The sequence below is a fragment of the Onychostruthus taczanowskii genome, unplaced genomic scaffold (genome assembly GCF_017590055.1).
Source record: "Onychostruthus taczanowskii isolate IOZ18803 unplaced genomic scaffold, ASM1759005v1 scaffold1, whole genome shotgun sequence".
In the NCBI taxonomy this organism is placed as follows: domain Eukaryota; kingdom Metazoa; phylum Chordata; class Aves; order Passeriformes; family Passeridae; genus Onychostruthus; species Onychostruthus taczanowskii.
The window spans coordinates 34,227,620-34,247,205 of record NW_024496525.1 but is presented as its reverse complement, the minus strand read 5'-3'; the positions used below and the strand labels follow the sequence as shown (position 1 = coordinate 34,247,205).

Below are 19,586 nucleotides of genomic sequence, written 5' to 3'. Positions count from 1 at the left end.
AAAATCTAGAACATTTCCAAGATCAGTATCTCAACTTGAAAAACTTGAGTGATGTTATGAAGCAATAACTCTGTCTAATTACTGACACTCAGGTGTATTCTGAAAAGTCTCTTTCTTCCAAGGCTGTCATGGGTGACCTGAACAACATCTTGTCGAAATCTGACAAAAGACCCTCAGAGAAGGAGGCTTTGCTCAATTTTGAAGAATCCCAGAAAGAACTTGAGGCCTCCATTTCAAAGGCTGTGCAACTTGTCAGTCAAAAATTAAGTCCTGAAGAATGTATTTCAAGATATGAGGTGGGTTTGTGTTCTGAACCAGCTGAATTTGAGTACTTCTGAGGGCCATGTGGTCTCTAAAAGTCTGAAGTAAGAAAAATACTGACCTTTTTGTTTTTTGGTAGTTGTTAATGCTTTGCTTGGTTTTCTGATTTAGCACTTTATTAACTTGGCAGGCAACTTGAATGAAGAAACATAAATCTGTATGGCAGTTTATTCAGTGCCTTGTCCCAAATTACTCCATCAGAACTCACAATTTTCAGAACTACAGCCTTTTTTTTTTTTTTAGCCTGATCAATAATTAAGCTTCCCATCAAGAATGACATGCCTGAATTGGGGAGGTTATTATAAATACTGAATCTGCTCTTTTTCCCAGAAGGTAGTTGGTAAATCAAATGTCCTGTCTCAAAATGTGGATCTCTTGAAGGGGTGTCAGAAATGGAAATGCCCAAAATCTGTGTTGCCTGGTCTGGCAGAGAGAGAGGCTGGGTGACCATGTGGCAGGAGGGGCACAGAGCTCATTCCAGGCCATCCTGGAGATGCCATGGTGCTGATGGAGACCTTTCACCCTTTCACTGCTGACACCCATGGGACACAGCCTCCTGTATTCCCTAGGGAAGAGACAGAGTTCTGCAACCTTCATCTTTTGTCTTTGGTACCAAATTTTCCCTTGAAAGTTGTTACAAGAACAGCACCTGTTTTTCTCCATAAAGCATCCCCTGATACTGCAACCTTTTTCAGAAGAACAGGGATGGAGAATGCCCTTGTACCCACCCACAGCAGAACCACACACCCCATATGTGTGATGTATACATTAATTTATTCACAGGTTTAACATGCTACCAATGTAATTTTGTTAGTTAAATAAGTTACATTCAATTCTCTTTGGTTTTCATTACAATGTCTGGGTTTTGGTGTTTTTTTGGGTTTTTTTTAGGAAGCTTTTAATGCTCTGGACAATAAAGTTCTTGACAAATTTTTGAAAGCAGCTGAACTGCTGAAAAATATTTCATCTGACCATGAGAAGCTGGTAGTGGAAGATGATGTTCGTAGGAGATGGGAGGTGAGATAATGCAGGAATGAGAATCCATTGTCTGGTCTTATTAGGCCTGGCATCTTTGGAAAACAATTTTTTCTTGTTACAGTACATTCTGATGTTTTTACTTGCTGTGTAACAGTCTCACCATCTCATGGGAACAACGTGCTTTGTATTTTGCAGGCAGTTCATCAGGAAATTGTATCCTATGTCCAGCTCATAGTAGAAAGGGAAAAAAAGAAATTTAATGCAGCTTTTAAAAAAATCAATAAGCAGTTAGGCAAAGAGAAGAAACTCCTAAGTATGGATAAAACCAAAGGGCTCATCAAGGAGCATGAGGTACCTGACACACTCCTTTTCTGCCTCTCTTTGTGAATGCTTTGCTGTCCTTCTTCCTCCTTTTTAGGTTCATTACCTGGAGCAGGGCCCTTGTGCTCTGTGTTATGTACACACAGAGCAAAGAAGCCACCAAAATTATTTCTTTCCCTTTTTTGACTGCAGATATTAGTGTTCTTGCAGACTTTTAGAATTAACCCCTTGTTAAGTAGGTGGTATCCTTTTTCCATTTTTTCTCCCAGGTTTTTAGTATATCTTGAATTCACCCTAGGAAGTATAATAATTTTAAAGGAATATTTTAAAAATATTCTACTTTTTCTGTAGTTAGTAGGACACTTCTGTCTGATGTCTGGGTGAAGAAGACTTGGGACCAGAATTTAAAATTGTAGAACATAACAAATTTCTAAATCAAGCAAGAGTCAGTATAGTCCTGTGAATATAGTTGGGAACATGTTGCCAGATATCCTAATTTACTTTCTGGCTCTATTTTAGAAAGAACCAAAAAAAAAAAAAGTGTGTGTTCCTTGGTTTGACAGCTTAGACTTTTAAGAGCACTCAACCAAGATAGTGGAAGTATAAAAAAAAAAATATGAGAATAATTTCTTATCCCTGTGTTTTAACATCGGCTTATTATATTGTTTTTTCTTTGTTTAGGCTTTTTTTTCGCACGAAGGCAGCATGAAGGAACTTAACAAGTCTTTGGAAGACCTTAAAACATTGGCAAGACTCTCAGGAGAAGCTGTCCCAGGGATACAGACACTCACTGCAGACTGTGAAAAAAGGCTAGAAAAGGTTCAGCAAATGGTGGCAGACACTTACACAGCACTGCTGGCTCGTGCTGGAAAAGGACAGCCCCCTCAGAAAGGGTGAGTGGCTGAGTCACGGGGTGTTGTAGCTTTATAGAAATCATTTTTGCACATAAATTTGGGATACTCTATTTTGGTAGTACATAACTATGTACATTACTGTGGTCAGCTGTGCATTTAAGCACTTAAATTATTAAGTTTCATAAACTGGCAAGTACAATGTTTGATTATCGTTCATCACAGCTGCACTGTTTTAAACTTTGAGCTAGGATTTCTTTTTTCCCTTTGTATTTAATATTTTGTTCTTTTAGGAACTCCATTATGACTTCTGAGAATGGAGAAGAGTCTGGTTCTTCTCAAGAAATTGACAACCTTATGGCACAGGAGGTAAGAAGTCCAGACTTACTGTTGGAAAACAGTGCTCTGTCAAGGGGAGGTCATTGCCAGGAGGAAAAAGTGTTTATTTCTCTTGCTGTTTTTATTGTGATAAGACCTTAGGCCTCTGGTCAGAAATCCCAACCCCATTGTGTTTGTGAATGTAGACTAAGTAAATATTAAAGATTAACATGCAAGCAGCAGTGCTGGGCGTCCTGAGAGATGTGAGCCTCCAGCCTGGAATTATATTTTGCAAAAATGTAATTTTCAGCTGGAAGGGTCATGTGGGAAGCTGTGTTCAAGTGAAAATCCCCTATAGTGTCCCAGTAATATGAACAATTTTCAGAGGACAGAGAGAGTCCTAGTGAAGAGTTGGAGGATTTGTCTGTATCTGTGAAAAGAATGAATGAGCTGGCTACAAGTATTCCAAAATTTGCTCTCTGGGCTTGTGATTGAGTGCAAACACATCTTGAATTCATGAATGGCCTCTCTCATCTCCTCTGGGACACATCAAGCAATCCCTTCCTTCAGGAGCTTATAGATGATTGTTAGGCTTTGCTGTGTATTACAGAGGATACTGTGGAGGTCACTGTCACCCTTTTTATTTTCACTCAGACCTCAAGAGCTGCTGCAGATGCAGTTTTGGAACCAGATGTGAAGCACCACAATGGAGAAAGCTGTGCAGACGAGTTGGAGGAAGATGGTGATTTGGCCATACCAGCTTTGTTAGAGAGGTAATTTTTAAAGGAGAAAATGCATGCTTGTTAAAGTATGATGCTGTGCTAGACAAATTAGCTCACAAATTCATTGAATGTACCAAATATAAGGTGCACTTTTGCTGTGCAGAGACCTGTTCTTTTTTCTGCTACAGTTTACTGAATATTGATCTCTAATTGATAGGGAAGCACTACAGGTACCTAAATGCTTCGAGCATTAGGATTTTGTAGCAAGAACATTTTTAGCTATGAGCATTTTAGTCCTTTTCTTGGGCTAGGAAAGTCTGCATCTGCCTTACTAATAACTTCAAATATTGTAAAATAAAGAAATGTGTCAAGTTTTTTAGAGAACTGACATTTTTACCTTTTTAAAACTGAATTTAGAGAATGCAGGCTGGCATTTAGATTTGAAGATTAGCCATATGAGCAATCTGTTTAATATGTTGTTCATTTATGCATTATTCATTCATTTTGGACTTAAATAAAATATGTATTTGCAGTAGACTGTGCTTATTTTTTTTATGGTATCTGTTGATCAGTGAGTCCCATACCTCATTTATGCATTATTCATTCATTTTGGACTTAAATAAAATATGTATTTGCAGTACACTGTGCTTATTTTTTATGGTACTCTGTTGATCAGTGAGTCCCATATCCTGAGATGTTCCATTTAATTAAAGTAATATTCTCTCTGAAAGTGTTTGCATCTTTCCTTAGCTTTAACACACAGAGAAGTAACCTGGAGGAACTTCTACGAGTCAACAGAGATAAAGTAGCATCTGACTTTACTGATGAAATAAAAGACACTTCATCCCTTAAGTTTAAGCTGGCTGAACTAGAGGCAAGTATTCATCTTTTAAAAATATACCTGGTGCCTAAATTATTATTTTCTCATGTAGAGCACTCACTTTTCTGTTACATATAATGCCAAGGGAAAAGCAGCATCCTTGCAACCATGTGTGTTAGAAGAAGGGAAATCAAGGATTTAGGATTCAACAGAACTGCATTGCTGCCTAGCACTGGAGTTTTGCAGGTGTTGCTGAAAGCAGAAATTGGTGGCTCTGGGTTTGTTGTCTGAAGGCTGAAACAGGTGTAATGGGAAAAAACTGCAGAAAGGAGCTTTTTGTTTGTCAGCAGAGATGGCAAGGGCTGCAGGAGTCATCAGAGTTGAACCACCAAGTGGTGTTTGTGCAGAATGGAGCTGTTCCAGGACACATAACTTGGTTAGGTTTGTGAGATCCTTAAGGCGACAACAAAAGGCACAGAGTTGATGTTGAAAAGTTTATTGCTGCAATTTGTCACTGCCTTTCTTGAAAGGACTACAAAGCCTTATCACGAATCTCAGAACTTGATGCAGTTCTACATTTGTTTTTCTTCTGAACAGCTAGGTGGAGATATTTTCATTCTTGTAGTAAGAATGCCTGGCCCATTATTTATTGACCCTTTTATAAAATGTAGCCAAGGCATATATCTGATATGGAAATTGTCACTATAAAAAGTTGCTGGAGATTTGCATGCAGCTAAAAACTGGGTCTTGAAGGGGAAAAAAGGCAGTAGATACTCTTAGTTTCAGATGATGTTTTCACTGTTGTTGTAGAGACTCTTGTGACTAGTTCTGTGAAATGTCCGCTGAGAAATACAGGATCATATTAATGCATTAGAACTGCCTGTCTTCTAGGAAATGATAGACATTGAATTCAGATCTGGTTGGAAAGAATTGGAAAACATCTCATCTACCTTAGAAGATCTTGTGTCTGAAGTGCAGCAGGCTGCTCTCTCTGAGGCAAGAAACAAGCTACAAAGCGAGTGGAAAGAACTTCAGGATATTATAAGTATCAGGTATAAAATAACACTTTATGGTATTAGCTAAGGAATTGTAACTAATTGTGTGTGTTGTGAAGGGAATAATATGTGTTGCAGAAAATAGTTGCACATTTTTAACCTTTTCTTCATTGCAAAAATTTAAGCTGTTCTTAATTTTTTCTTTATTCATGTACACATGGAAGATAGTGTAAGTCTCCCCAAGAAGAGCAGAGACAGATCTTTGTGACATACCTGTGCAATATTCCCATATATTGCTGGTATTTTCTTTCATCTTTTGGTTAAATTCACAGTGATTCACATTGCTTTTCTTCTTAATCAGAGAAAAACTCATCTGACCTTGGGAGGGGGAGGATTAGATCTGTTAGACAGTTACATTATTTTTGTGGCTTTTTGTCCTTGAAAATACTGAGTGTCTTTTCTTGCTTGCTTTCCCAGTTCATGTTTTGTTACCTTTCTTGCAGAGCAAATTCTCTAAGGGCTGCTGTGGAAATTGTTTGGCAAACAGAAGATGAATCCATCTCGGTCTGTCAATTAGTAGATAAATGGCTGAAGAAAAAGTACATCCACCAGTTTAGTCTGATGGACAGGGACCTTCCTGTTAGTGAACTGAAGGTAAGAGAAGATGCAGAGACCACACCCTAGATACAGGTTTTAATATCTAGGAAGCAGAGAACTTAATGGGATTTTTACTCAGGAGCTTGGGGCTGCTGACAAGACGTCCCAAACCTTCTAAAATCTGTAATGGCATTTTAGTCCCTGTGTTTTAAACATTATTGGTCTTGTAGAGCAAGCCAGGGATCCTCAGCAGGTTCTGCTGTGAAAGCCATTGTTGTGAACATTGTAGGTTAGGATCTTTTTTAGATGCAGATTTGTGGTGTTCCCACTTGGCCTTATATCATTTTGTGGAGTCATGCACGTGATTTACTGTTAATTCATGAGCTCAGCCAAGCTACCTTGTGTCACATCTGCTGCAGTATCTGAGCACAGCTCAGGATGGGTTTGGAAGCTCAGTGTGGGTGCAGTAATTGTTCACTTGCTATCAATATCTGATGCTCAGGCCCTGGTCCACTGGGCAGGGTGAATTCTGTTTTATTCTTGGCTTGCCTCCAGGCTGAGCACACTGACAGCTACCCAGAAGTGAAAGTTTGCATTTGTCTGCCCTTGGCTCTCCAGTGAAGTAGGGTTTAGGTCTCTCAAGCTGTGGGGCAGATATGTGTGCTCTTGTCTGACCAGTTCTGGCTGCAAGGGCCCAAAATTTTTGCCCAGCTCTCTGCACATCTGGCCTTTCACAGCCCTGACACGCTGTTCTTTGAGGGCTGTATCCAGAGAGCCTGCAGGCTGCACCAGGAGATTTGTAAATGCATGGAAGTCTGCTCCAAAAGTATAGCATAAAGAACTGAAAGATGGCAGAGTAATAAATATCTCTGTGGCTGCCTGTGCTCTGGCTGATGTCCTGCTGTGAGAACATGCTGCTTTCAGTCCCAGGACTATCATCATCTTTCTCTCCTTCCTGTCTGATTGCAGGAAGGAGTCTTGAGCTTTCTGTAGTGCTGATCAAATTCCCTGTGTGTGGAATACCATATTATTTGATTATTTTGTTCTTTTTCTTTCCCTCCACTGACATCCAGAATAGGTCTTCTGTCTTACCCATCCTGTTTAGCATACTTTTTTACTGCTATTATAATTTGTTTTTCAGTCATAGGTTCAGCTTGAACATAGGATATATGTTTTCTTTTACTTGCTAACACTTTTGGTCATTCTCTAAATTTCAGATGCTGCAGAGATCCATATTAGGACAGATTGAAGAGTGCAAACAATTGGAACACCTAGACAGTTCAGCAGGAGATGAAGTTAATCCATTAGACCTGCAAGCTGTAAGAAAAGTTATGATTAACTGTAAAAACCAGCTTGAAGAAATGAGCCATAAAATGCAGAACCGTGAGGCAGTCATTGAAGATCTGGAAGCTTTCATGGCCTCCCTGAGGAAGATCCAATCTTCCATCACATCTCTCCCAGATCCTCCAGATCAACCTGAAATGCAGGGAAAAGCTCTAAGAGAGGCTGCACAAGAAGTTTCTCTTATGGCAGAAGAGGCCAAATGTTTGGATGAACGCCTGAAGGGTGTTAATATCTGTCTGGAAGATGCTGATCATGGCAGAAGGACTTGGTGTGAAAAACTTGTTAGGGCTTTATCTAAAAAGCTAAATGCCATTTATGATCCCTCAAATGAGCAGGTCCCTACAGAAGAAAAAGACTTACACAAGACTTTTTCCAGAAAAAACAGTGAACTCCTTAAAAGCATTCAGGATCTACGAGATAAAATTAACAAAATAGGCTTGAAGGATCCAACAATTCCAGCTATTCAAAAAAGGTGAATTATTTTTTAAAGCTCTTTTAATTTCATAATTTCAGTGGAGTCAGCTTGGGTCCCCTCTGCAGGAGAGCACTGAAATTTGAAGTATCTGTAGAACATTGGTGTGTTTGAAGCAGCATTGAGGAAGAAAAAATAGGAGATAGGTTATTGTGATCTTAGTTTTCAGTAAGAAAACTGTCAGACAGGGAGATGTGTCCCCTTGCTGGGCAGTGATGCACATTATCTGAAATTCTGCAGTGTAAGATGGACAGACTGCACTTGCCTTTTAATACAGATTAATTTCACTGTGTTCATACAGACCCAACTGCTCTTCAGAAGTTGGATTATTTTCTCACAGTGTTGAGGTCAGCATAACTCATCTGAGGGCCTGTGTCAGATTACATGAATTGAAGACCAAATTAGACTTTTTATGATGTCATTTTATACAGTATGTGGAGCTCAGGATGAATTTCTAGAGAGCTTAATAATTACATTGTGAACCAAATCAAAGGCTTACTTTAATATAAGGCTGTATTTCATTTTTTTTCTAATAAAGGATAAAATCATTAACAGAATTGGAAAAGGAATTGGATCGTGCTGGTGCTGAAATGAAATCTATGCAAGAAATTGCTAATAAGCTCCCACAGATCAATGAGGAAAAAGCAGAGGAAGCAAATGAGCAGTGCAGATCTACAGAGAGGTTATGGGAGGATACAAAGCTCTTGCTTGCTGAATGGTAAGGAGGAAAATTGCATTTTAAAGTAATATTGTTCAAGTACGAAGTTTGCTTGTGAAATCAAACAGGAAAAAACCCCTAGACTATACCTTAAAGGTACAGTGGAGACATAAACTATCATTAAACCAAGAATTGCACATGGAAGCTTGCAGCCAAAGCTCATGAATTTTGCATATTTTTGAAGCATCACAGTCCCATCATTTAGCAGGTATGCAGCGATGTGTTTGGCTTAATTGGCATCCAGAAGAAAACCTGGCTGCTGCTGGGAATACTGTGTATTCTTTATTTGCTGTGAATTTCCTGCCAGCACACTGAAAAAGAAAAGACAAACTGAAACAAACAGAAAAGGACAGCTGGGAAAAACAGTCTTTTATGCAGCAAAAAAAAGGGAGCTTGGTTTGATGACTCTGTGAGAGAGGGGACTGGGAGAGGCTGTGGTTGATTGCCCAGGGCATCTGTGCTTCAAATATGGTTTTTGAAGATGCCCAGAGGCTTTGCATGGACTGGCACAGTTCTGGTTAATTCTCATGGCTTGCACAGGTGGGAGTAACCTGTTTTCATACCCCACTGAAGGATGGGCAGGTATCCACCATCCAAGCTGCTGTGAGATCTGCTGCACGTGATATTTCAGTTTACTGGGGACTGAGCTCACCTCTCAGGTGGAGAGGATCATGTGAACTCAGCTGCTCATCACAGTTAAACGTGGATCAGAGGCATATGATGGTGAAGGGCATTTCTGATTCCAAAAACTGTCTAGGTGTGGTATCACACATTATTGCAGGATTTAAGACTGGTACAGTTCATCACTCCTTTTCTCTCATTCAAACCTGGTTGTCAAACTTCCCACATGTGTGAATATAGGAGAAGGAAGCAGACAGGAGGTTCAGGCTGCAGTTTTATGCTTAGGCCATAAATAATACATCTCTTTTTAATAGCCAGGAGCAGTGTGCAAGGGTTCTGGAGCTCCTGAAGCAGTATCAAAGCTGCAAAACAAGTCTGACCAGCATCATCCAGAAACAGGAGATTGTGCTTTCCCAGCAAACTTCCTACATGGGGAAGGAGAATTTGAACAGACTAATAGCAAAGGTGAGTAACAAGAACGTAGTGGAAAGGAAAGAAAAGCCTTTCCTGGGAGCATTCAGATGCAGGGTTGCCCTTGTTACCCTCAGCCTTCCTTTCACTTTGGCTTCCAAAATAAATTTGGGGAGTCCATATTTCTGTTTTCAGTAAATTTAAGGCTATTTTTCCATAGTGAATCAGTCTTTTTAATGGAGAGGGATTAAAAACACTAAAACAAACCCCATGAAAGAGCTAGGATCTATTACAAAGATGAGATTAAGTCCTGTCCTTTTTCTCCAAGCTGTCTGTGACAGCAGTTAAACATTTGCAGTAGCTTTAATTTTATTTGATGAGGTACTCATACTGAATGAGCAAGTAATGCTGGACACCTCTTCATTTAGCATAAAGTTTTCCACCTTTTCTATCAGAAATTGCGACAGCCAACTTCTTGGCTAAATGAATCCAGCTACTGGAATAGTTGTCCATGGTTAACAGATCAGTGAGCAGCAGCATGACCATCATGACCATTTTACTGCACAAGTTTCACATATCCTGGATTATGTAACTGGTTATTCAGATGCTATTTTTAGGCTTTCTGATGAGGCATCACCTATTGCATCCAGGAGTGTTTGTTCTCAGGCAGTGCCTGGGCTGGTTAAATTTAAGAAGGAATGTAAGTGGTGTTTTCCTGAGGCAGTGGGATGGTGTCTGCTTGTGCCAACCCCCTTTAGCTGAGGCAGGGTCTCTTCTTGCTCCCTCCAGTGAGACTTGGGGCACTTTTTATCACCTGGGCTCCTGCTGCAAGGGAGGGCATTGCCTGCATATCCCAGCCCCTGGCTGTATGGAGACCCCTCTCTGGGAACAACCCTCCCTCCTCACCCTGAGCTGTGCAATTCCCACTGCCAGAGCTGTGGTCTGAAATTGCTGTGGCACAGTACAGGCATGTCCTTGAGTGCTGATGATCGGTTATATGGAATTAGACAAAATAATAGCAGGGAAAGTCCTCTGCTTTGTTCTGGTTTGTGAGAGCAGCTCTGCCATCCCTCCCCCAATCTCAGTGCCCAGTGGGGTTGGTATGGGAAGAAGTAATTTCCCAGGATGTCTGTGGGAAATAAGGCGAGAGCTGTTAACATCAAAGTGCCTAGCACTAGAGGTCAGTGTTTCTTTTCCAGGAAGCTTCCATCTGTTTGCAAACACTGACATTCCAATTAAACACAAAGAAGGAGCTTGGTGTTTAAGTAGAAAGTAGGAGAAAGAGACGTTTCATTTTCTGGCAGTGACGCATTTGACAGTGTCTGTGTTTAAGTAGGATTTAAGCTTTTTTTTTGTAAATAGTTCAAAACCTGGGGTTCAGAATGCAGTTGTAATAGTATCTCAGATGATTATCACACTGCATTGTTTATTTCTGTAATCAAGGTTCTGTGTGTGGATGGACAGTCCCCTTAGATCTGGCGCTTAGGACTTCAAAAGCAAACTGTGGTTTTGGCTCTCTTAGAAATAAATCATCCATATTCCCACTCAGCTGTTCTGAAGCCAACAACAGAATTATATGGATTTCTAACAGGGAAATATCAGCATGGCAGGGATATAACAACACAGAATGCATTCTAGTCTCATCATATTGTATAAAATAGATTATTTTATGTAATGCTGTTTTTTCTCTAAGCAAAAAAAACCCAGCAAATCAGTGTAAAAATATTTTGCTGAATAAACAATCATAAGCAAATATGCTCACAGATATCCATGTGGTCTTTTTCACAGATTGAAGAGGCAAAAGAGGAATTTAATGATCACTCTGAAGATGTAGACAAAATAAATCAGATCTGCAAAAACCTGCAATTCCATCTGAATAAAATGAGAAGCTTTGAGGAGCCTCCATTCGAGAACGAGGCTAACATTATTGTGGACAGATGGCTGGATGTATGTAAAAAGTAAATTATCAGGGTGGTCTTATCTGTTATGCATTATAGTAATTGATTCTGATGTGGGTGTAATATTTAGAATAAATTAAGTGCAATATGGCAGAGATTCTTAAGAGATAAATCCAAGTGTTTAGCAGAGCAAAGCTTGCAGAGTGTCTATGGATGTAACGTTTCTGATCTCTCAGGTAATTTATATTGTCAGTACTCCTTGGCAGTAAATAATTCTAGAAAATGCAGAAAAGGCAATATTTGTGTTTTCTTGATGAATCTGTAAGCTTCCATAACAGCTTCTATTGGTTTAGACTTCGGAGACAAATCTGGAAAATTACAGTGCTGGTGCTTTTGGTGGGAAATGTTTGCCACTGTCAATCTAAGCAGTGCATCAATACTGAGATTAAATGGTATTTACTGGGAGTAGATAAACATTAATGAGCAAGGCTCCTTCCTAAACCTGCCTTAAAACTGGCAAGCTGCTGTTGTGATTGGTATGTTTGGTGACATGTGTGGCAGGGATTTAAGTATCTTCTCCATGACCAGTTCACTGTGAAGACACGAGATTTTTTTTTTTCCCTTTGCCGCTCATGTTTTTTGTGGGTGGTTTCATCTCGCTCCAATTTTCTTGTGCTGCTTTTGGTTCTAGACTATAACTCAACATTTTTTGAAATCTCTGTGTGTTTTCTGTCTATCAATCAAATGGTAGATCAATGAAAAGACCGAAAACTACTGTGATAATTTGGGGAGAGCTCAGGCTTTGTGGGACAAACTCCTGAGCTTATCTGGCACAATTGAAGCTTGGGCAAATGAAGAGCTCAAGAATGCAGAAGAGCATTGCCTGACTGAGGAGAACCTCACTCAGTTGAAGGTAATTTAAATAGCAATTTTTTGCCTTTCCTTTGTACTATAGTGATATGGGCTTTGGGTTATAAACCTGCACGTTGCATAGAAATACCAGGAGAGGAAGTTGTAACATTTGCAGTTGTATCTGCATGGGTGCATTAAGGATGTTACCTTTATGTGGGGATACAGGTCTTGGAAAACTAATGCACAGATAGTGTATATGTGTAGTAGATGGCTTTCAGTCAATACAACACTGCAAATGCTGTACAGAGATGGAGCAAAGAGAAGGCCTATAAGGCTGTAGCCTGGAGTGCAGCAGTGCACAGAGAAGAAAGAAAAGAGTGTGTATAGGCTAATGATTAGTTTGCCAGGTAGAAGTGGCCTGTCAATGAAGATGCTGGAGCCTCTGGGACAGCTGGGCAAAGCACAGGTCAAGGAGAGGTTTCAGAGGTGGTTTATTTTCCCCCTGTCCTGGTGTGTTCCTCACTGTAACTTTTTGCAGCCTCAGCAGAGAATGGCTGCAGAGCGTCTCCAGGGGCTGCACCTGGGCTGTTCATGCCCCTTTGGCACAGATTATAATATTAATTCTTGGTAACAGGGTGTAGCTGGGTGGAAAAACACATGCACTAGGTCTGTGCCATTGAAAGCTTCATGTATGGGGGTGAATATTTTAATTTCTAACTTCAGGGCCACAACGCATCAGCTGTGCTGCTTCATTGTGGTCATAACCAGTGTCTACTAAGCAAAAATAATTTCCTGCTTGAAATTTGAGTGATTGAGACATAAATGCATCACATATCGTCTTGTTTGAAAATTTGCAGGCAGTTTTTCCTCAGTGTTTACAAGCTAGAAACAGCCTGGTTTTTATTATGGTTGTTTGCAGCTTTCCACCTACTGTTAGCACTGCTCATTTGTTTTAGTTAGCAGAGAAGTGAAAAGCCAAGGTGCTCTTTATGTATGGATCTTCACTAGGAACCAGTGGCATATCCATTGTGCAGCAGTGGATCTTTTGTCACATCATTGTTATCTCTACCATTGTATTGTCAGAATTTTCCTGGAGTACTTTAGGTCCCTGGAGGCTCCAGTAAAAATGCACCAGCTGGAAAATGCATCTTTAGGACCATTTTGTTACCTGGAAACTGCTCAAGTTCAGCGTGACGTGACTGTGCCCCCAGTGTGCCTCTTCTCCTTAGGAAGGGCTGTTCTGGAGGTGGCTACAGTAAGGTTATTCTGCTGCTTTCTTGTGAGAGATAAGTCTCAAAAGAGGAGGGAGAAGAGGGCAGGAGACACAGGAACCATGTTTCCCTGAGCAATTATTATAAAGCAGAATAGAAGGAGAAAACTGTACCCAATGCATTCGAATTTTTGTAAAACCATTCCAAGTGCAGAGGGCATCAGGTTCATTTATCACTTTATTATTGCTCTTTTTTTGTTGATCCTGAACCATCTCTGCATTGATGTTAATTCCAAATAGACCCCCAACTGTTGCAATGTGTATCAAGTTACACAGGGTCGGAGCCCAGGGTCCTTTGTGAGCACTGGTGTGTGTGTTTGCAGGGAGCCTGTCACGAAAGAGCAGAGCAGTGGATTATTGGACTGTGCATTTAAGGATAATTTCAGTATATATAAAAAATGTGAGAGAAGTTCTGCTTTCCCCTGTAGCCTGTATGCAAATGCAAACTCTTTTAAGGGCTGCAGCACATGAATGGGTTTTGATGATTGCTTTTACAGAGACTACAAAAGGAAGGCTTTGTCCCCAGGGAGCTTGGAATATCGATTTGGGAATATGAGACAATGTCATTATCCTGTTCATAAGTTGAAGCTGGCATTTTACCTTCACATCACTGACTTGTTCCAAAATACATTCAAATGAGTGGAGGTCTTCTTTTCATATGCATAGGATTTACATTTAAAAAGTGCTTACAGCCTGTGTTATAATTTAGCGCTTCCATACCAAAGCACGTGCCATCAGGATGCCAATTCCTGACTTGAAATCTGTGGCATCAGAGAATATCCCTTTTAGTAGAAGCGGCAAGACATAAATGCAAAATTAAGATTATTTTCCTGCAAATTTACTTGAAGTAAAATAATTAAGATTCTTAAATACATGCTAGATTTGCATTATCAGCTGCTTTGCCTGAGAAACAGCGTGTTTCTGAGTCGAATACAAAAACTGCTTAATTGCTAAAATGAAAATCAGGAAATTAACAAATAGTGACAAAATATGTCAAAATGCATAATCAGAATATTTTAATATAATATAATTTTCTAAAATAAACACAGAACATTAATTTGGAGGGAAGCACAGTTACCAGTGTGTTTTTTCCACCTTTAGGCATGCTTACGAGCTCAAGAGCAGAAACTCCAAAAGTTCGACAACACAGTGGCTGAGATAGAAGAGCTTCTGAATAGTAATGAACCTCCCTTGGAGCTACAGGTACAGAGAAGCTTTTACAGCTGATGCACCAGTCCTCCTTGCTATAGCCCTGCTTCTAGTACTGCCTTTGCCACAATCAGTCGCTGGTTTTACTTATATCTGCTCAAGGAGAGTTGGAGGCATTCTGTTGCCATTTGTTTCATCTCTCAGGCTGTTCAAGGTTGATAGAACCAAACCTGTCATTTTAAACACAAAGGTCTTTCTCACTTCTGTGCCTTTTTAGGCCCTTGGCCCTGCCCAAAGAGGCTGATATCAGTGATATCTGATGTTTAGCTGGTGGTCAGCACCTGGGCACAGTGGACCTCATCACCCCTTTGGGGATCCCAGGAACTCAGCTTTACTGACTGTCCATTTCAAACTCTACCTTTGCCTGGACAATGTAGCTTGGTAATGTGGAGTTTCTTGCACAGAGCAATGTTTTCCTTTGGGGTATTACAAGGAAATCCTCATCTTTCTGTGTTATCTTCACAGCAAAGAACAAATTCTCATTTAAGACTGTGTTAGCTTCCCTTGCTCCTGAAGCAGTTTTGTAATCACCCTCTCACAGTGTCTGTCAAATGCACCTTGAGCTTGACCCTGTTTAGCTATTTCTGTGTTTATCCTCAGCAGGCAGTGAACTCTGAGGAGTTTCACTGGGTAAAGTGATCTAAGGAGCTTAGGGAAGGACTCAGCAACCTTGTGCTGTGCGTGCTGTGCTCCTCGAGAGCACCCTGAGTCCCTGGGGTGGGGTTCCCACGGGATCCCACCCAGCTGCTGCCTCATGCAAGTCAAGGATGAAGTTCAGCACCTCTTGCTCCTTAGTGAATAGTCTCAAGCCAGAGCTCCCAACCTCTCTGCTGGCCTTTTTTGGGTTATTGTGGGGAATTTCCCTCAGTGGAATCACTGCAGGGGCAGTTGTTACAGAGAGAGCTGCAACCCTCTTTTTCATGGCAGCTGAAGCTCAGAGTAGGCACTGGAGAGATTGATAAATAAAAGAAAACAGCACCAGTAAAACTGCTAATAAAGATACTCCTCCTCAGAAAAGCAGTACTTAAATGTTTTTTAATTTCTCGAGTGGGAGGGAAACAAATCAAAACAAACTGTAATTGAAACATCTGGACTTCAGGCCATTTAATTTCTTTTTATGTCTATCATAGATTTTTATAATGTCCTGGGAAATCAATCCAGTATAATTGATATATGTTTATTTCCGATTTTAGGTCATCAGATCATCTGTTGTGCAGAAAATGGAGCTAATAAAAGAGCTCTTGTCAGCCAAGCGAGGGACCAGTGAACTCACAGTGAATACAGCAGAGCTGAAAGGAGACCTTGATCTGGCCAAGACACAGATTGGAATGACTGAATCACTCCTCAAAGCTTTATCACCTTCAGACACCTTAGAGATCTTTACTAAATTAGAGGTAGCATGCCTCAGATTGTGTATATTTTATACATTTGTTCATAATTTCTCTCTTGGTCAAGTGTTCATAAGTGTTCATCCTGTGTAAATTGCAGACTGCTGGAATCATTCAAGTGAAGAGCCTGGCTTGAATATTTCCTTAAGCTGCCAGAAACATGGAAGAAAAGCCTCTTTTTCCTGGAATTATCAGATATATTTAACCCTTGCAGCTGTTGGAAATGGTTAATCCCAGGCACAGCAGCAATATTGGCACCCAGGATATGTTCAGGCAGTAGTGCTTGTTTGGATTGTCTGTTCTCCAAGGCTGGGTAATACACAGAGGATGTCTTTGTGCCACCTGAGCCTGGCTGCAAGGGGAGCCCCCAGTAGACAATTTCAGCCAAATATTTGCTGAAACTCGAGCTTGGAGGCTTAGGCTGGCAAGATTTAAACCTCCTGTGGAGCAGTGAGTGGATTATGTGCATTGTGGGTGTCAGAGCTCTAGTGTTTGGGGCAGTGAAATCCCAGCCATGGAGCAGAGTCAGAGTTTTAAATTAATTCTCTAGCTCCCTCTAAGTTACCTTTCAGCCCATGGGGTCTTGACACTCAGAATAAGGAATTTAGGGGATGGAATAATGCCTCTGGCAGCTGAGGCATTATAGTTTGTAAGTATTATATACTCTGGAACACACAATGGCACTATTCACATATTTATTCTGTGGGGCTATGTGTGCATACAGGTGTACACAGGGAGTGTTTAGTGCTTATACCTACCTACTGATGGCCTTGTTGATGCCAACATAATTTAAGAAATTATTTTGACACACAGGAAGTGCTAAATCCTTTTGCAAAACTCTAGTTTGTACTAAAGCAGCTCTGTACAGTGAACTTCTGCTTGGCCTTCAAAACTTACTTTTTAAAACTACTTCTGCTTTGTTGTTTGTTTGGGTTTTTTTTTTTAACCTTAGGAGATACACCAGAAAATTCTGCAGCAAGAGCACCTTGTGGCATTACTCCAGGAAGAGACAGATTGTCCTGATGTGGATGAATTAAATAAGCAGCTTAAATGTGTCACTGATTTATTCAATAGCAAGAAACATGTGCTTCAAGATCACTTTATGGGTGTTTTGAATCGTAAGTGAGCACATTTCAATTATTTACCTTTACAGGTTTGACCGCTTCAATGACTTAAAGGTTGTGCAATTAATTGTTTAGGTGTCTGAAACTGCTTTGTTATCCCAGACAGCCTCAGGGTTCTGAACAAGATAAAGATTTGCAGAAAAATGGATTTGGATCCCAGCAAACCACTCAATCTGAATCAAAATATTTGGTTTCTTATTTTTGCATTTAAAAAATTAGATAAAATAAGTGTAAAGCATAATTCAGGAACAAATGTCAAAGCATTTCATTTAAAAATACAGAAATCCAATGTTTTAATTTTTCACTTTCGTTTTTTATTTAAAATTAGTTATGAGAATAAATGGTGTTATTACTCTTTGCTTTAAGTAGACACAGGATTATGCAGGTGGGAAATTTGGCCCAAAGACAGTCTCATGTCTTCAAATGTTTTTTAAAGAGTATTAATCTGTGTGGAAATGAGAAAAGTTTCCACAAGGCAATTCCAGGTCTTGTTTATCCAAACTGACGTGTATGTTAGCTAAAAAAAATGAGAGCTGCAGCATTTTAAGTCACATGTTCTGTAGTAAAATGCAACCTTTGACAGTAACACTGATAAATGTAATTGTAAATTGTCTGAAATCTTCATGTTAAACAGGATTTTCTTTTACAGAATACAATTAATGAAAAAAAAATTGGAATGTACCTTTTTTTTCAGGTCAGTGCAAGAATTTTAATGACTGGTTCAGCAGCACTCAGCTGTCTCTGAAGGACTGCTTTGAGCCCTCAGAAACAAAACACATACTGGAAGAAAGACTAGAGAGGCTAAAGGTAAAATATTAAAATATTGTAATTTCTAAAGCTGATTGTTCTTGTAGTGTTGCTCTTTTCACCTACAAGGCTATTCTTGGGGCTGAATTCACCTGCAGTGGTTTTATAACTGAAGGCTGAAAGAACATCTCATGTAACTTAAAGCATTAGGAAAAAAAGGGCAATGAAAATAAAACTTAATTGAAATGAAGTCTCAGTGTTCAAGTTCAGATAACTTGGGCAAGTGAGAGGCAGGACAGTAGTTGATGAAGGTCAGTGGACCGTGACCAAGTACTTCAGTGTGCAAGGCTGCAGAAAGTCAAATATGTAGAGAGTAGCATGAAATTCTGACCCCCAATGGAGTCAAATGTAAAAAAAAATTGCATTTAATTTGTTGTGGCAAGATTTTCTCTCCAAATCAGACAGAATGAACAGAAAACAGATGGAAAAGCCACAACATCTGCAAGAAGCAATCACAGTTAAGCAGCAGAAGGAGATAGTGATGTCAGTGCTAGATTTGGATGTTGCTTGCCTGTTTCTGTGTGTACCAGTACTGTGGAGAAGAGAAAACGAGTCATCAATTCCACTTTCTCCTTATTTTACAAACAGCAACTTTTCCATTTACATGTGCAATAGTCAGCAAACTGTGAATTAACATAAATCCTTTTTCAGGAGCTGAAATTGCTGGGAAAAAATACTGGTGGAGATAACAGGAGCTGAAAAGCTCTTGTAACATAAATATCTATTCCACTACAGCAAATCTGACAAATGGATCTTGTGTTTGTGTTCTTTTTCAGCACTTCCTAACATCTGAAGGCAGAGATAGAGACATCCAAGAGGTTAAAGCTTTACTGAATAAAGTGAAGCCTTACTTGCCCAAAGCAAGCATTAACCACCTCACCAGTCGTGTGAGGGATCAGGAGGCAGAACTGCAGAGGTTGGTTTCCAAATGTCAGAAAAAGGAACAGGAGCTTGGTGCCTCTCTCCAGCAGCTCAGCAGGTAGGGAGCTAATCTTGTGTCTGACATTTTAATCACAAGTGGTATCAGATGATTCATTATTAAACAGCCATAGGGAATGGCAAGCAACTCTTCTTTTTACAAGAGATGGTATTTTAATCAAATGTTTTGTTATATGTTCCATGTGGGTTGTTTTTTCAGTTTCATAGCAGACCTGTATGGAAACTATGGACAATTTTATTGACATGAACACAGACAGTTAAAATTAGGCTTATGTTTAAAATTTTGCTTGATCCGACATATTTCTGTTATTTTTTTTAAATAATGTATTTTTTTAAATAATGTTATTTTTATTTTATTTTTAATAACGTATTTCTGTTATTTTTTCAGTAAAATCCTGCTGCCAGCAGGTTTTAGCCATATGATGCCTCCTATTTTGACCTGAGTCTCTATTTGTACCTCCTTTAGCCTTGAAGAAAGCAGCATGGCCTTGGAAGAATGGCTCTCTGCTCAGGAGGAAAAAGTAAAAGAGATCAATAAAGATGATACAGAACTTGAAGATGTCTATAAAACACTATTAATGCAGAGGTATTGGGTTTTTTGGTCTTTTTC

General features: G+C 39.8%; 1 protein-coding gene across 4 annotated transcripts in view; it reads left to right on the top strand.

Moving 5' to 3' along the window:
- Nucleotides 1–19,586, top strand: part of SYNE2 (spectrin repeat containing nuclear envelope protein 2) — a 167,322-nt gene that overhangs the window by 37,042 nt on the left and 110,694 nt on the right. For all 4 annotated transcript variants that reach the window (XM_041398933.1, XM_041398943.1, XM_041398924.1 and 1 more), the window contains exons 20-39: nucleotides 123–296; nucleotides 1,213–1,338; nucleotides 1,495–1,650; nucleotides 2,302–2,513; nucleotides 2,765–2,840; nucleotides 3,444–3,562; nucleotides 4,262–4,385; nucleotides 5,223–5,383; nucleotides 5,830–5,980; nucleotides 7,141–7,739; nucleotides 8,278–8,457; nucleotides 9,393–9,543; nucleotides 11,278–11,436; nucleotides 12,139–12,300; nucleotides 14,611–14,712; nucleotides 15,912–16,112; nucleotides 17,059–17,224; nucleotides 17,925–18,037; nucleotides 18,814–19,016; nucleotides 19,443–19,562. In XM_041398933.1, coding sequence (XP_041254867.1) covers nucleotides 123–296; nucleotides 1,213–1,338; nucleotides 1,495–1,650; nucleotides 2,302–2,513; nucleotides 2,765–2,840; nucleotides 3,444–3,562; nucleotides 4,262–4,385; nucleotides 5,223–5,383; nucleotides 5,830–5,980; nucleotides 7,141–7,739; nucleotides 8,278–8,457; nucleotides 9,393–9,543; nucleotides 11,278–11,436; nucleotides 12,139–12,300; nucleotides 14,611–14,712; nucleotides 15,912–16,112; nucleotides 17,059–17,224; nucleotides 17,925–18,037; nucleotides 18,814–19,016; nucleotides 19,443–19,562 — 3,455 coding nt within the window. The remainder of the gene's footprint in view (nucleotides 1–122; nucleotides 297–1,212; nucleotides 1,339–1,494; nucleotides 1,651–2,301; nucleotides 2,514–2,764; nucleotides 2,841–3,443; nucleotides 3,563–4,261; nucleotides 4,386–5,222; nucleotides 5,384–5,829; nucleotides 5,981–7,140; nucleotides 7,740–8,277; nucleotides 8,458–9,392; nucleotides 9,544–11,277; nucleotides 11,437–12,138; nucleotides 12,301–14,610; nucleotides 14,713–15,911; nucleotides 16,113–17,058; nucleotides 17,225–17,924; nucleotides 18,038–18,813; nucleotides 19,017–19,442; nucleotides 19,563–19,586) is intronic.